Source organism: Trichomycterus rosablanca, chromosome 19 (assembly GCF_030014385.1).
Source record: "Trichomycterus rosablanca isolate fTriRos1 chromosome 19, fTriRos1.hap1, whole genome shotgun sequence".
NCBI lineage: Eukaryota > Metazoa > Chordata > Actinopteri > Siluriformes > Trichomycteridae > Trichomycterus > Trichomycterus rosablanca.
The window spans coordinates 14,680,632-14,699,257 of NC_086006.1; the positions used below are offsets into that span (position 1 = coordinate 14,680,632).

The window sequence follows — 18,626 nt, forward strand, 5'->3', positions numbered from 1 at the left end:
GGGGTGACAGCCATGCAGACCAATTTGATGTAGTGTGCGGCGTATGGTCTGAGCACTGACCGGCTGACCCCCCACCTTTTCAATCTCTGCAGCAATGCTGACAGCACTCCTGCGCCTATCTTTCAAAAACAGCAGTTGGATGTGACGCTGAGCACGTGCACTCTGCTTCTTTGGACGACCAACGCGAGGTCTGTTCTGAGTGGACCCTGCTCTTTTAAAACGCTGGATGATCTTGTCCACTGTGCTGCAGCTCAGTTTCAGGGTGTTGGCAATCTTCTTGTAGCCTTGGCCATCTTCATGTAGCGCAACAATTCGTCTTTTGAGATCCTCAGAGAGTTCTTTGCCATGAGGTGCCATGTTGGAACTTTCAGTGACCAGTATGAGAGAGTGTGAGAGCTGTACTACTAAATTGAACACACCTGCTCCCTATGCACACCTGAGACCTAGTAACACTAACAAATCACATGACATTTTGGAGGGAAAATTACAAGCAGTGCTCAATTTGGACATTTAGGGGTGTAGTCTCTTAGGGGTGTACTCAATTTTGTTGCCGGTGGTTTAGACATTAATGGCTGTATATTGAGTTATTTTGAGGGAAGAATAAATTTACACTGTTATATAAGCTGCACACAGACTACTTTTCATTGTGTCAAAGTGTCATTTTGTCAGTGTTGTCCCATGAAAAGATATACTTAAATATCTGCAGAAATGTGAGGGGTGTACTCACTTTTGTGATACACTGTATATATACAGTGTGTGTGTGTGTGTGTGTGTGTGTGTGTGTGAGTGATTCTGTGTGATGCTATATACAGCGGGGAAAATAAGTATTAAACACATCAACATTTTTCTGATGGGGCTATTGACATGATTTTCACCAGAAAAATCCCCAACCCAAGTAATCTGTAATCTACACATACAAAGAAATCAAAACAAATAAGTCCATAAATTAAGTTACGTGTAATAAAGTGGAATGACACAGGAAAAAAGGTATTGAACACATGAAGAAAAGGAGGTGCAAGAAGGCATGGAAAGCCAAAACACCACCTGAAATCTGTCAGTATTTAGAAAGCAATCCTGCCCCTATCAGTGCAAATTATTATCAGCTGGTTTAGTCCTAATTGATGGCCTATAAAAAGGTTTCTTATTACCAAGGTGTCACACAAGAAGCATCACGTGATGGGTAACAGCAGAGAGCTTTCTCAAGACCTTCGCAACCTTATTGTTGACGTATTTTTAACCTTCTGAATGTTCCAGTGAGCACCGTTGGGGCCATTATCCGGAATTGGAAAGAACATAATTTCACCATAAACCGGCCACGACCAGGTGCTCCTCGCAAGATTTCTGACAGAGGAGTTAAAAGAATAATCAGAAGAGTTGTCCAAGAGCCAAGGACCACTCGCGGAAAGCTTCAGAAAGACCTGGAATTAGCAGGTACACTTATTTCAAAGAAAACAATAAGTAATGCACTCAACCGCCATGGCCTGTATGCACGCTCACCACGCAAGACTCCATTGCTGAAGTAAAAGCATGTTGAAGCTCAAGTTTGCTGCACAACATTTGGACAAGCCTATGAAATACTGGGAGAATATAGTCTGGTCCGATGAGACCAAAATTGAACTCTTTAGATGTCATAGCACACACCATGTTTGGAGGAGAAATGGTACTGCACATCACCCCAAAAACACCATACTAACAGTGAAGTTTAGAGGTGGGAACATCATGGTGTGGGGCTGTTTCTCAGCATATGGTACTGGCAGACTTCATATAATTGAAGAAAGGATGAATGGAGAAATGTACCGAGACATTCTTGATAAGAAACTGCTGCCATCTACCAGGATGCTAACTATTACCAACAAAGACTTTTCTACTAAGTATTAAATAAATTTCAGTAAGAGTGTTCAATACTTTTCCCCTGTCATTCCACTTTATTACACATTACACATAAACTTAATTTACGGACTTATTTGTTTTCATTTCTTTGTATGTGTAGATTACAGATTACTTGGGTTGTTACCGACATCTGGTGAAAATTTCATGTCAATAGCCCATCAGAAATATATTTACTGAGAAAAATGTTGATGCGTTCAATACTTATTTTCCCTGCTGTACTATATGTAATGCTATATTCTACAGCTCATACTTAAGAGTTAAATCTGTTTTGGGGGTGGCTTTGTGCTATACATGTTGTTTACAATGTTTAAAGCTTGAGCGGGGCAGTTTTCACTGACCAACTTTATTCTATTTTGTAAATACAAACAAAAATAAGAATCGATGAATGCAACACACTCAAAAAGTAAGGATAGGGGCATGTTAACAACTGTGTCACTTTCTTTACCAGGAACTTAGGTTACCAATCGTTGCAGTTTTGCGAGTGGAATTTTATTTTCTATTCTTGCTTGATACACGACTTCAGCTGCTCAACAGTCAGTGGTCACTGTCGTCTGATTCTCCTCGTCATTATGTGCCAACATTTTCAATAGGAGACAGATCTGCTCTCCAGACAGGTCATTAAAGCACATGCATTTTGTGTCTACATGGACTTCCTAAAAAATGACGTAACCTTGAAGGCAGGATGTGTCTGTCTGAAATGCCAGTATACATTTCTGTGTTAGTGGTATCTTCACACATATGCTGCACCCGCACACCCTGACAGATTTTACTTATTACAGTGTGGATGGTCCTTCTTGACACTGGCACATAAACCTCAACATTCGTTTTTCCCAAAAACAAGCTGAAATGTGGACTAATGTGACCACGGCACATTTCCATTGTCTGTTGGCAGTGACAATATAACCACATAATCCTGATCAGAGTGAACTTATTTACTCACTTACCTACATCTAGGTCAGTTTAGAGCAGCCACTCCACCTTCTGTATGTTCTTGGAAGGTGGAAGAGTGAGATAGTATCTGGAAAAAACTCACAGAGACATGGGGAGGACAAGCCAAACCAAAGATAAGGATCAAAGCCAGGATCTCCAAGACTGGTGTTATACATTACCCACAATTTCAAAACATTAAAAAAGTCAGGATGTTTTATTTATTATTTATTTTCATGATTTTTCTATCTAAAGAACATTACCAGGATCCGTCCCTTTCTCTCATATGCTGCTGCTGAGACTATTATCCATGCATTTGTAACATCTAGAATTGACTACTGCAATGCTGTACTTGGACTCCCTGCTCGGGATTTGAACAGGCTGCAGTATGTACAAAATTCAGCTGCAAGGATTCTAACACATACTAGATCCTGGGAGCACATCACCCCAACATTGAAACATCTACACTGGCTTTCAGTACAATATCGAATACAATATAAACTGTTGGTGCTGGTTTTTAGATCTTTACACAGCCTTGTGCCTTCATATCTTGGAAGTCTGCTTACATCATATTCTCCAGCTCGGTCTCTTTGCTCTTCCACCCTGCATCTGCTGAAAGTTCCGCCCTCTAAATTATGTACATTTGGTGACAGGGCATTCAGTGTTGCTGGCCCCAAAATGTGGTTCATCTGCAGCCATGTTTAAAACCCATCTAAAAACCCATTTTTTCCATCTGGCTTTTGGGTGACCCAGAACTGTGCCACATGTGTAGTGGTCCCACGTTTGTAAATGTGTATTCTTATTTGTATTTTTCCTTTATTTTTATTGTACAGTGCCCTTGGGTGTCATGAAAGGTGCATTTCAAATAAAATGTTATTATTATTATATTATTATTTTACCAAAGTACAGTAATTAAGTACTTTGGTATTTCCAGTCTTTGTTTTGATTTTGCTGTTAACTTACAAACTACTTAAGGTTTTTCCCAGATTACCAGATGGCAGAATCACTTCTGTTTTCTTCTTTACACCAGAGCCTAATCATTCAAATAGAAGTAGAAGAGAAACAGGAAAGACTACATGAGTCCTTGAGAGCAACAGGTGTTAAAAGTAGATTCTTAACAAACCCAAAGGATTCTTTTCTCATACTTCTCTTCCCTATCTTCCTTTTTTCTTGTAGTTAAATAAATACTGTAAATTCATATTCATGTGGCTTTGTGACTTTGGGAGTATAATGATTCACTCTTGGCTCTTGGATAATTGTGCATATATTCCCTTTCCTTCCTTCCGGTCTCATGTGCCTTACACCTTTTCCGCACTGCATGTGTGTCAGACCTGTTTTTTCAGTCCCAGTATATGCAGAATTATAGAAAGTCAAAAGCTGGGCCCCTTTTCTCGCTGTGCTGGTCTTACCTGCATAAGATTCTCCTCATGTCTAAATAAATCTAATCACATTACTTGCCAAATCAGAAAAAGCTCGGACACCCTTGCCTAAACTTTTCTTTAGAATGTGTTGCAGGTCTAAAATGCAGGTAAAGGATGTACAGCATATTATTACAAATTAAATATCTTGGGGTCATACTGTCTGCAATGAAATAACAGTTAATGTAAGAAACACTTTATTTTTTAAATATGCATTTTCCATACAGTCCCAACTTTTTCTAATTTTCAACCCTTTTTCAAATAATTGTCACTACCTACTATTCATAGACTACTGTTCATATCTACATATCAGAATGTAGTAAAAATTTAAAAGAAAATGCAGCACATTAACACGTGTTGTATTTGGAAGACTGTCAGTGGCAAGAAGGAAGCCACTGTTAAGTAACAGGCATGAGACAGCATATAATGGACTCTGGCAACATAAGAAAACACATTCTCTTGTCTGGTAACAGGAAAACTGAACTGAAGCACAATATCTGGTAAAAACAAAATAGTCCCTGGATCTGACTTGGTTACTGGACTAACTATGGTGACATGTGGTGGTGGCACTGTGGCAGCATTATACTATGGTGGTGCTTTTCAGCAGCAGGGACAAGTAGACTGGTAAGAACTGAGGATGAATGAATGCTGGAATACCCTTGAAGAAAAGCTCCTCCAGATAGCTTAGGTGAGGGGACACATTTCAACACAAAAATTACCCAAAGCTTACAGCTAAAGCTACATTATAGTGTCTTTAAGGCCAGGAATTAAACCCACTTTATTATTATGTGATATTACATTCAGACTGATGGGTAATGATGACAGTTATACCCATTTAATGTAAAATTCAGAATACAATAAAGTAAAATGGTCTGTAAATTGTGCACTTGAGAAGAATATGGAGACAAAGGGCCAGGTTCAAAACATATGACATTCGCACTTTCCTATCACATAGCTGGCACAGTGGGCAGAACTTATATAAGGGTATATAAGGGTATCAATAACAAAGCCCACCCATTTTTAGGGAACATATGAATGGCCAGTTTACTTAATCAGAATCAGAAACACTTTATTTCGCCAGGTATGTTATACATACGAGGAATTTGTTTTGGTGATACACTTAATAATACACATAATACACATGTATGACAGGTAACATATTTAACAGACCAGACAGCACACAGACTGTTAACAAGTATTTAATCAAGGGGACTGTCATTAAAAGTTGGTCTCTCACTGAATTACTATTGCATGACCATAAGATGTGTATGACCTTGACTGTACCATTGGCAGGTTGAAATCATGCAAACGCTGTAAATATGCAAATCCTTTCATACATTTACTAAAATTGCACTTTGCGACCAAATTAAAGTTTTAATGTTCTTTAGCCTTAATAGAGTAAATGAGTAAGCAGACATTTAAGACGTTTAACTACTTTATTGGACATTTATCTAGATCCTTAAATAAATCAAACCTAACATCTCACTCAAAGCCCAGATAACCAAACTAAAGCTCTGTTATTTTGAACATGTTATTGAAAAAAGGAAAATTTAGAAAGTAAAAAAGGAAGAGGATGGCCAGCAGTAAGATGCATGGATACAAGTAGAGGAACACTGATCAAGCCATTAAGAAACGCAAAGACCCAAACAGAAGACAGGATGTTCTGAAGAAACATTATATATAGTATCTATACACTAATATACACCGATCAGCCATAACATTAACACCTCCTTGTTTCTACACACATTGTCTATTTTATCAGCTCCACTTACCATATAGAAGCACTTTGTAGTTCTACAATTACTGACTGTAGTCCATCTTTCTCTGCATGCTTTGTTAGCCCCCTTTCATGCTGTTCTTCAATGGTCAGGACCCGCACAGTAGGTATTGTTTAGGTGATGGGTCATTCTTAGCACTGCAGTGACACTGACATGGTGGTGGTGTGTTAGTGTGTGTTGTGCTGGTATGAGTGGATCAGACACAGCAGCGTTGATGGAGTTTTTAAACACCTCACTGTAACTGCTGGACTGAGAATAGTCCACCAACCAAAAATATCCAGCCAACAGCGCCCCGTGGGCAGCGTCCTGTGACCACTGATGAAGGTCTAGAAGATGACCAACTTAAACAGCAGCAATAGATGAGAAATCGTCTCTGACTTTACATCTACAAGGTGGACCAACTAGGTAGGAGTGTCTAATAGAGTGGACATGGTATTTATAAACTCCAGCAGCGCTGCTGTGTCTGATCCACTCATACCAGCACAACACACACTAACACACCACCACCATGTCAGTGTCACTGCAGTGCTGAGAATGATCCACCACCTAAATAATACCTGCTCTGTGGTGGTCTTGTGGTGGTTCTGACCATTGAAGAACAGGGTGAAAGCAGGCTAAAAAACATGCAGAGAAACAGGTGGACTACAGTCAGTAATTGTAGAGCTACAAAGTGCTTCTATATGGTAAGTGTAGCTGAAAAAATGGACAGTGAGTGTAGAAACTAGGAGGTGGTTTTAATGTTATGGCTGATCAGTTTATATGAATCATCTTTTTTTAATTGGTGATAAAAAATTCTAAAATGCCATTCATTTCAGTGGCATGGCCTTGTCTCGTTAGTGATTACTATGTACTACAGCTAGTAACTTCTCTGTGCTCATATAAAATAGCATTTGGACTTATCAACAAGCACTACAATGAAAAAATAAGGAAAATCATGTCATAACTTAGAAATGACTAAATGTCGCATGGAGTCATTTTTAAGCATTAGGTAACGTTGTGGTGATATTATTTACCACTTGGTGTCGCAAACGGACTATTGACTACTGGGCTAGGAAAGGAAATGCACGCCTAATATTGGACTTTGTGTAGTAAGGATATTATTTTACACGTCATTAATCATGCGTTGCATAGAAATTTAGACACGTGATTTCCATAATATGCCAATTGGTAGTTTATTATAAAGTTATTTTCTTTGTATTATTATTTGTTTAGTTTAACTTACACCCATTGACCACTTATTACAAACATCTTTACACATGCTCATTGATTACATAGCCAAGCATGTGGCAAACAGCACAATCCTAAAATCTTACAGACCCATGGAGATAGTTTGGGTTAATGTTCACATCAGACATCAGAATGGGGAAAAATTCATCTAAGTGACTTTGACCATGACAGGTGTTAGTGCCAGTTTTCATGCACAACAACTTTTGGAGTTTACACAGAATTGAGCAAAAATAAAATAAAACTATTAAAGACTTTTAACAGTGGCTTGGTCTAAATATATTTTATTTTGTTGCAACACACATGATGATAATGATGTAGGGTCAGCTACATAAATTAAAAGCCCCTCCATGTGTTAACAGTTAAAGATGTGGATGATGGTATTATTGCGTGAGTAATGTTTTCATCTGGCCCATTAAATGACAGTTGAGCAATGTTTGAATACCACAGCCTAATTGTGTATTGTTGCTGACTTTGTGCATGAACTTTTTTGCATGATTTTAAACTGGTTTTATGAAAATAACACTTACTTCAGTACTTCAATGGCCTCCCCAGTCTCCAGATTTAAGCATAGAGCATCTTTGAGGTATGGTTGAATGTAAAAATCTTAAGCAATACTGTAACACAATCTAGCCAACATAAACCAAAATTCCAAAGAAACTATGGAACCAAAATTAGGAGTGTTTAAAGAAAAGTATGTTGGTCTAACACTTTAGACAGTGGGTTATTTTTTTTAGAACTGTCCATTGCAGACTTGGCGCCAGAGGCGAGAACAAGCTTCCATTGACGGTGTATAAAACAAGTACCGCCTATTTTACGAACTGAACCAATAGCAAGGGTTTTTTCGACCCTCGCCTCAGTAATTTACCCAATCACAAAGAGTTTCTTCAAGCGTCTTTCTGCTGTGCCTCCTCCCGCGAACGCAGTCCAGAGCTGAGGTAAAGTAAACAGCACTCGGTAGAAGTTGTGCTTCTGAATTACATGAGAATGGATTATATGCGGTGAATCCGATACTGAGTCATTAGTGAAGTTTTGTGGAGAAACATGAGCAAGGTAAGTTGCTCGACTATAAAAGGGGAATATGAAACTTTATTGGCTTTGTTTAAATGTTGTTAAACTTTGTTTTTATTTGTGCTAAATAAATTCCTCATTGTTGTGAAACGTTAGACGGGTCAATATGACGAGGAGATTGTTAGACGTCATTATGTTTCTGACAACACTGCATTTAACTACTTGTAGAAAACTAAACAAACATCAATGTTATACAAAACATTGACGTTTAATACAATTAATGTTAAGAAGCCGTTTGGTGAATGAGTTATAACCTAATTTATTTATTTAAAAACGTATTAAACATGAACTGTGCTTCCATCAGTAAAAGGCTGTTCACTGAACTTTCTGCGTCCAAATTTCCATGTTTCCTGGCACTCTTAATGGCAAAATGGAATTAATGAATGAGTCATAGTGCAATATGACTTATGATTTTTCTTTCTTTTTTTTGTGAGTGCCGAGCTTACATAACCATAATTTCAAAGTGCTCAGAAAGCTTTACTACCCTCGTAATTAAGTCTGACTGGGACTAATTTGAAACACCCCCGGTGGTCGTGTGTGTTATTTTGAGTTAATTTTGAGTCACATAAAGCAACATATAGATTTGCACTACAACGTGGATAAAAGAGTGGTTTTCGTACTCTATGTAGTGCACTAAAAGTGTAAAAGTCAGCTGTTTGGTGTGTGATGATTGGTTACTATTGGTTACTTGTCACAAATTACTAAATGCCTGACCTGAGACGCTATTGTAATTCTAAACGGTCAATTCAAATGTGAAGGGCAAACTGAACCAAGGGTCACTAAATTTATCAAATATATGCTTCCAATTTTGTGGCAACAGTTTGGGGAAGGAGCTATTCTGTTCCATCATCACTGGCTCTGTGCACACAGGGAGGTTCATTAAAACATTCATTGTGAAACTTCACTTAAATGAATGAATAGAGGATGCAGATAACCCAGTATTGCACATTTCAGTTTGTGGAAGTAGGGGGGAGGAAAACAGGGTATGATTATGATAGATTTTTAGGATTTATAGATTATTTGCATACGATTATTTGTTCACTAATTCCATTTACATTTACATTTTCAGCATTTAGCAGACACTTTTATCCAAAGCGACTTACACAATAAGCAATTGAGGGTTAAGGGCCTTACTCAGGGACCCAACAGTGGCAACTTGGTGGTGGCGGGGCTTGAACCGGCAACCTTCTGTTTATTAGTCCAGTACCTTAACCACTGAGCTATCACTGGCCCTCAAATTCTCAAATTCCAATTGCATTAAAGCCACACTGAACATGTCATCTGAAACAATGCAACTAATTATTGCCTAGCTAGCTTGCAGCTTTCGAAAAATACATATTCTTAGAGTAGTAGCTGTTACTGTTAAAATACAGTTACATCTAATTTATTGACTTTCTCTTTTATATACAGTGACAGCCATGTCATTGGTCCCATGTCCAATGCTCTATTAACATACACCTTTAAATGTATTAGCAGTATTTTGACAAGATGCAGTGGCAGTAGTGGCAGCATGCCATAAATCACACCCCAAATAGCAATCCAATTCTGGAGGTCACATGCTGTGCCCCTAGTACCAGTTATTCAAATATTTTTTGAATATTGATATACTTTGTTTGTTTGACAATTTTATTTATTAAACAGGTATTTATTTATTTAAACATGTATTTTATTTATTAAACGTTTCCTAAGAACAGAAAAAATGTTTTATGGGACAGTGCTAGCTTAGTGGTTAAGGTACTGGACTAGTAATCAGATGGTTGCCGGTTCAAGCCCCACCACTGCCACGGTGCCACTGTCAGGCCCCTGAGTAATGCACTTAACCCTAAATTGCTTGAAATGTATTCAGTCATAACTGTAAGTCGCTTTGGATGAAAGCGTCTGCTAAATGTCGTAAATGTAAATGTTTTCAGAATGAAAAACACATACTCTTTTTTTAAAAAGTGGTGAAACTCAATGATATTTTCAGTTCTCATTATCCTTAAATGTAAATGTGCCCAAATGTAAAAGTTTTTAAATCCAAACAGTTGATTGCATCTGCATTGAGTGATACTTGAACCTCAACAAGTAACCATGCATTCCAAGATTTAAGGAAAAGCATCATTAGGCCTTTAAAGGAATGTTTATTTGACATGATAAAGCAGAATCTAACCAACAATTAACACAAGTTTAGTTCTGACTATTAAGAAAAGTTGGGTGGTCTTGCCATTCTACCTCATTGCGCAGTTAAAACATTTAGTCCTACAGTTAATTAGAAAATAAAAATAAAAAAGAGAAGCTGACCCTTAAGGAATTTGTCAATTAGCCAAACTAGAGCTTATGAGGAGTTCCTGAAATGTTTCAACTAATTCCTTTAAAAGACTCCTTCCTCAGCACACTGGTCATTTTGTAAAGTGCTCTGGCATTTTTGAATGTTACCCAATGTTTGTATGCGCAGTCTGTATACAAACCCTCTGTAGCTTCAGCATGCAGTTGTAATGATGCACATGAATTATCTAATGACATTTTTCAAGATTTTGCTAAGCAGTATTATTCTGTAACACTGGCTAGGTTTAATTACAAAGATTCTTAAGATTTGTAATACAACTTACTAATGACTGATTTGGATTGAACTGGTTATATACTGGTTATATTTACCAGTCTGCTAGAACTCTACATTTACATGCTGATTAAATGTAATCTGAACCAAAGATAAATGCATGTGTAGGTTGGCTTTTAGTGTCAAACAACTTTAGTGCCGTAACAACTAGAAGTGCAGTGTATAATGTAGTGTAACAATATAAAACAATTTTAAAGTCTTATGTCTATGGTAGTTTAGCAGTTTACATACAGTTACAATCAAAGTTATTCAACGTAAGTTGCAAATTAGGTTTATTAGCAAATTCACAAACTTTCATTCATTCATTCATTCATTCATTGTCTGTTTTACCACCACTTTATCCTGGTCAGTGTTGTGGTGGATCTGATTAATTGGGCAAAAGGCAGGAAACACTCGTACAGGGTGCCAGTCTAACACATGCAGAAACACACATTCACTCACACACACACACACACACACACACACACACACACACACACACACACACACCACTTAGGTTAGTTTTTAGTAACTCCAGTCCTGACTTCATGTATTTGGATTTGTGGGAGTAAACGGGAGCACCAAAGAAAACCCACGCAGACACAGTGAGAACATGCAAACTCCACAAAAAAGGAGCTTGGCCATTGGCTAGCCACTATGCCACCGTGGCGCCCATTTACAGCAACACCACTCTAAGAATGCCCATTAACAAGAACAATTTAAATAGATCAACACAACAAATATAACAAGTGTTTCTTTCTAAATTCAACACAATCCTTCATAAGAGCACACATTTGCAGGTGTTGTCTCCAGCACACCTGATGTAACTAATCAAGGGCTTCATTGGTTGCATCAGGTGTGTTTGAGGTACAACACATTAAATACCTGGACTAGCTAGGGCTTTGTTGGCTATGATGTTTGATTGCATGTTATAAATATGGCTTATGGTTATAGGTCAAGAGAGTTGTCCAAAAGACATAACCATTGTGCACAAACAAGGAAAGGGATACAAAAAGCTAGCAAAGACACTAAATGCCCCTAGACATACAGTTGGTAGCATAGTTTGCAAGTTCAAAGTTATAGGAACACTGGGTATGCTACTTGGTCATGGCAGAAGGAGTAAACTATCTCAGCTGCCACCAGATTCCTGAGGCAGGTGGCCAAAAACCATTTGAGTGACTGTAAAAGACCTGCAGCGAGCATTCCGTGAGGTTTCAATTTTACAGTAAGGCTCATACTAAAAACCCAAACTCTAAGACGTACACCTCTACTGATGCAGAAGGTGGCTTTAGTATACTAAAAACCATATAAAAAAGCAGAAGTTTTGGGATTCTGTTTTGTGAAGTGATGAAACAAAATTGGACTATGGATTAGGAGTAGGGTTGGGCGATATTGCCGATTTTCATACCGTCATACCGTCTTCAAAAAATACCGCGGTATACGGTTAGTGATGGGTTAGTGATGGGTCGTTCGCGAACGATCCGATTCTATTGAACGGCTCTTTGAAATGAACTAAAGGAACCCGAGTCGCGCCTCTGGGAGCTGTTATATAGGGTGTGTTCGAAAAGCTAGGGAGCTCTCTACATATATTTTTATTTTATAATGACTGATTAATTCCGTCTACTGATGCGAAGCGGAGTGGGTGAAATACAGCCGATTAGAACTGCGCAGTTATCACGGGGAGCGACACACACACACACACGCACACACACACAGAGATAAAGAGAGCGCTAGTAGTATTATGACAAATAATTAAAAAAAAACTCGTTTAATGATGTTAAATCTGATTGGTTCATGGCGTGTATGTTTTAAAGCAGAAACAAACACAGGCACAAACACATCTCTGCACAAGAGAGGATTTTTATGAAACTTAATGCAATGCAACCAGTCTGTCTCTTTCCTGTAGTTTCCTTTTAAAATAAATCTTTTTTCTCATTGAAGTGTTGTTTGAATTATGCCTACATTTAAGGCAAGGTAGCAAAATGTTCATGATCGTTCATCATTGATATTAATATCGGGGCTGTCTTATACTAAGCTAACAGTTAGCATTTTGCCATTCAAACCAATGGGATGGGATAGCACAGTGCGCAAGCATGTCAACTCACAAGCTCGATTTTGCAAATAAAAACACATGTGCAAGTTTATACAAGTTCAATAATCATTTATTTACGTTTGAAAATAATTCCGTTTCTCCGCACCGTCAGCCATGTTTTAAGCCAAGGACACTTCCGATGCTCACTCGTTCTTGAAATGTTAAGATACCGAACTACAGCTTATTAAGGCATCTAAGGTTTCAAACAGCCTCTTTCTCGGGAGCGCGCATAGGATGACGTAAAACGCGTCTATGTAGAGCGCGCAATAGTTTTTGTGTTATCACCTCAGTGATCACCTCCACAACCAATCAGCGAGCTCCAACCGCCTACCCCTCCCACCCCTCCCTTACTGTGGATGCGCGCATGTCCTAAAGTCTCCGTTTTTAAGGTAAACCTGAAGCAGAAATTTGGCGCTTCACATTTTTTTTTTTAAATACCGTCACCATTTTTAAATACCGTCATCATTTTTAAATACCGCGGTATACCGTAATACCGTCATACCGCCCAACCCTAATTAGGAGTATGATAAAGCATACACTGAAAAGAACACGCTGCCTACAGTGAAGAGTGGCAGTGATGTTCTGGGGATGTCCTCTGGCACTGGAAACCTGCAGCATGTGAAAGGCATAATGGATTCAAATAAGTATTAAGAGTTCCTAGGAGAAAACATCAGGCCTTCTGTAAGGAAGCTGAAGCTTGGGTGTCATTGGACTTTCCAACAGGACAAAGATCCCAAGCATAAGTCAAAGTCCACCAAGTAGCATCTTGGATGATTCTAAAGTGACCATTACAGTTGGCTGGCTTGAATCGCATAGAAAATCTTAAATCATGTAAACTCAAGAATTTTAGTAAACTGGAGGTCATTACCCATGAGGAATGGGCTAAGATTCCTCAGGAACACTGCCGGAAGCTGGTGTCTGGCTATGCATCACGTATGCAGGAAGTCATAAAAGTACTAAAGATGCATGTTTTGAAGGGGTTGAATAAATCTGAAAGTGCAGTAGTCATTAAAAGTGACATTTTATGTTAAATTTGGAGAAACCACTTGTTATATTAGTTGTGTTAAGTTATCTAAATTGTTTTTATTTTATTGGTTTGTTGCAAACAGCTGTAAGTTTGTAAATTTTGCTAATAAACCTAAATTGCAAGGGGAGCTGATTATGCTGATTGCAACTATAGTTTCAGCCTGTATTTACCAAGTGTTTAATGATCCTGCTAATGTTCTTTCTGCTAATGCTGTTGCTTTATAGCTCAATGTTATTGCAGTGTTGCTTGTAGTTGCCTTCAAAACTTAATTGTCTTTTATTGTAAAATATTTTTTATTGTTCATAAGAATAAAATACAAAAGCATAAAACACCACAGATTAATAACATGTCAGGTTTGGCAGTTACAGCTGTTTAATGTCTACAATAGCATTAAATGAGCTTCTTGCAGCAGTGTGGTTCAATCGTGTCCCATTCTTTCAGGCAAACCATCCTAAAGGTTACATTGGGTCAGTGTACATTGGTACATGGGTTGTTCTAAAGTGCTTACTGAATTTGAGCATGGTACTGCAATAGGATACCACCAGTGCAGTTTGTAAAATTTAATTATCCCTATTTTCTACAATGAATTGTGAGGTGAAAGTGTTTAGGAAACACAGAAACTCAACATGAAGTAGCAGGACCATGTTAAGTTATGAGCTGAGTCGCAAAGTACTGAGGCGCATAGTTCATAAAAGTCGCCAACGTTCTGCTGACTCGTAAGTGCAGAGTTACAAACCGTCTCTGGCATTAACATCAACTCAAAAATGTGAGCTTGGAGCTTTATGGTATGGGTTTACATGGCCAGGCAGCTGCATGCAAGCCCTACATGAACAAGCTCAATGCCAAGCGCCAATGGAATTGTATAAAACATGTCACCATCGCGTCAATGGAATTGTGTAAAGCATGTCGCCACTGGACAGTGGAAACGTGTCGTGTTGATTGTTTCTCTTTTTGGCAGTCTGATGGACAAGTCTGGGTTTGGCGAATGCCAGAAGAATGTTAATTGCTTGACTGCATTGTGCCAACTGTAAAGTTTGATGGAATTATATTGCTGCAGGGTTGTTCTTCCAGGGTTGGCCTAAGGGAAATCTTAATGCTTTAGCATACCAAGACATTTTGGACCACTGTATGCTTCCAGCTTTGTGGGAAAAGATTGTGGAAGGCCCTTTTCCGTTTCAGCATGACTAGTGCACAAAGCAAGGTCCATGACAGCATGATTGGATAAGTTTGATGTGGAAGAACTTGACTGGCCCGAACAGAGCTCTGACCACAATGCCATTGAACACCTTTGGGATGAACTAGAACTAGAATTGCAAGAAAGGGGCTCTGAGTGTGTCTGACCTCACACATGCTGCTTTGGATGAATAGGCAAAAATTCCAAATCTTCCCAGAACAGTTGAAGCTGTTATAGCTGCAGAGAAGGGACTAAGTCCATATTAATGGGACATCATAGAAGATCCTGTTGGTGTATTGTGTAAAAGTGTCCCAATACTTTTATCCATAGTGTATCAGTCCTATTCAGTAGATTGAGGTTAGGTTGGACTCCACGTTAGTTGCAGATGTAGATGGGCTGTGTTAAACAGCTGAAAACAAAGCTGGCATCACCTCTTTAGATCTTTGTGTGTTAAATGGCAGCTTTAAATAAAGTAGCATTAAATATTTACCACTTTAAAATATCTGTTAATCTTTTTGTGTGCAGAATAAATTGGCTAAATGGGAAGTGCTTCATAGGAACTGTCAATCTTTGTTTGACTGATTTATTATCCTATCCTTCACTAAGCTCTGCCAACTCTTTTTTTTTTCATGAACTGTCGTAATTACATCCACACACTTCATCTGTAATCCACATGACCGCCCTGTTCTGGAAAACAGCTGTTTACTACGAGGAGATGCAAACACTGATTTAGAGAAGCTGGCTGGCAGCGCAAAACTGAAGCAGTTCCTCAGGTTGTAGTAAACAACACAGAAAAATAGACAATGACTACCTGCTTATTTGCTATGTAAAACTGTAAACATTGAGTGCAAGGCAGAAATACCTCATGGACAGGGTAAGAATCCATTGCATGGGACCCAAACTTACCTATTCAATCATTCACACATGCCTAGGGGCAATTTACAGAATCTACCTTTTACTTACATATAGAAAAAGAAAAGAGTCTCAGCAGAGACCCACATGGAGATGGCAAAATATGCCAATGTGCTCACTGACAGTGACCAGAGGTGTGGCTGAAGTTTTACAGGACCCCCACCCACTTTACCAGCAAGCCCCTATACAATGCCTGTGATATACCGCAATTACATAAAACAACATGAAACAACACAATATTGCTAGAAGTATGTAGACACCTTTCTAATTTTCTTTCAGCCTCACCCATTACTAATAAGTGCATTAACTCAAGCATGCAGCTATGCAATTTCTATAGACAATGTAACAGTGTAATGGTGTAACAGGGAGAGAACTGGAGTGCTTAAAAGCTGAAAGCAAGATCAGTTGTGCCCCTGTGAAATGCATTTTAAATCCATTTTAAATTCTAGCTTTTTCAGATTTTTTTCTCATCTAAATATACTAACTTAAAAAGTTTAAAAGTCTACTGAGCTTGTGTTTCAATAGAAAGACTTATGAAAATCTGACCTTTTGTACAATGAAATTAACATTATAATTTTACAACTATGCTACTTGCTTTTCAGTGTTGCCAAATGCTAAGAAATTCATTTTTAAAAAAACATTAACATTTTATTTAAATTGTACAGTGATATGATTTGTAATTAAAAACATCATATTAAAATAAAGGAAAATGCTTAAACAGAATCATGTTTCCCAGTAATCTTAGACTTTTGGCCTCCAGTGAGGGATGGCTGGGTGGATTTATCTTTATGTAACAAAGCTATTTACATTAGTGATAATTCAAAATCAGTTCCTGGCACAAATGTAAAAGTTCCAGTTGAGTAAAAGGATGTTGTGAACAATAGCTAATTAAAAATAACTTCACATTTGTATTTATTTTATATTTAGTGTGTGGTCAGTATGATGTATGTTTCCTTTAGCATGTGTTCTGTAGTCTCAAGGTCTTTAGTTTATTTGATTTTCAGGAAAGCTTAAGCTTGATATTTGGTAACCTGATAACATTGTGTTCAGGTTCTTCCTCGATAAAAACCTGCTGCTGTCCGAATGATTAGTTTCTATTCTCGTATGACATCAAGTTCATACATTTACAGAGCAGTGAAAACAGTAGAGAGATAAGAGACCACAATGGACCACAGTCAGATACTAAGTCAGTTTTTATGATACTGAAGTGCTTCAATATTAGTTCTATTTTCAGTATGACTCTTACTATGTATGTTCTTATTGTAAAAGATTACAGATTACAGTGTTCTGATTGTAAGCATTAGATTTGTTTTTAAAGCTTTGACATGCAGTTTGATCATGAAACATTTTTTTAACTTCTTAAATCACATGCAATTGTTAATAATTACACAAGGGAAACACTCAAGCCTTTATATGCATGAGGGCAAATCTGAGCATTTAAAGGACTGGATAAAGCAGACCAGATACATTGACCATTTTAATGCATATATAAACCAATAATGTATTTTAAAAACATTGACATGAAAAGTATATGCTGTGCTGTGAAAAATATTTGCATATTTGCCACACCTAAATGTTTTAAATCATAAAACTACTTTCAATATTAGACAAAGATAATCTAAAACCCCAAATGCTGTTTTAAAATTGATTATTTATTGAAGGAAAAATGCTATTTAGCCCTACCTGGCTCTATGTTTAAATGTATTAAATCAATCTGTCAAACAAGCTCAGCTGACAGTTGGGTTCAATTTCTTTAGCCCCACATAGGCATGATTACTGCCAGACCTGTTGAATCTAAACATCTCTACATAAAACTTGTGAACAATGTGAAGCAGACAAGAAGGTCTCAAAAAGCAGCACATAGAGAATCAAATACAGATGTGAAACATCAACATTGTAATCTAACAGTTTGGAAAGGGTTACAAAGCTAGTTGTTAAGGCGCTAAGCCTACAGTGAACCACAGTGAGAGCTAGTATCCACAAATGAAGAAAACTTGGAACAGTGTTGAACCTTTCCAGGGGTGGCCAGCCTACCAAAATTTCATCAAGAACGCATTCCAGAATGTCATAAAAGAACCCAGACAAACATTTAAAGAATTGCAGGATCCAGTTGCCTCAGTTAGGGTCAATGTACAAAATTTCACTATAAGAAAGACTTTTGGTAAATGGCAAGGGTGGCCCCAACCAGTTATTAGGTGGGGGATACTTTTTCACATGGGTGATATAGGTTTTGAAATGGGAAAAACATCATAAAGCAATTTAAAGAATATTTCTAAACACAATATTTAGATTTGCTTTAGAAATGTTATTGTTCAGTGATTCCATAGAACCTGGACCCATTGCACTTCTGACCAGGATAATGTGGTGGGAAAACATTAAAAATACTACTTGGAATAATATGTATATATTTTAATTTAAATGAAAGGTTTAAAATAATTTTTATTTATTTTTATAAAATTTTATTATTCCTATATAAATCATATATAGGAGTTGGGCTCGGTCCCTTAGTTCCAGTAACAGGAACTCTTAATGATTCAG

General features: G+C 37.8%; 1 protein-coding gene across 4 annotated transcripts in view; it reads left to right on the forward strand.

Annotated features, from left to right (window-relative positions):
• tns2a (tensin 2a) overlaps positions 1–18,626 on the forward strand; it is a 121,475-nt gene that overhangs the window by 18,610 nt on the left and 84,239 nt on the right. Inside the window, exon 1 of one of the 4 annotated variants that reach the window (XM_063016143.1) lies at positions 8,162–8,290. The exons of the other annotated variants lie outside the window; for them this stretch is intronic. Coding sequence (XP_062872213.1) covers positions 8,282–8,290 — 9 coding nt within the window. The 5' untranslated portion in view covers positions 8,162–8,281. Of the gene's footprint in view, positions 1–8,161; positions 8,291–18,626 lie in introns of those variants that run through there. 4 annotated transcript variants of the gene reach the window in all.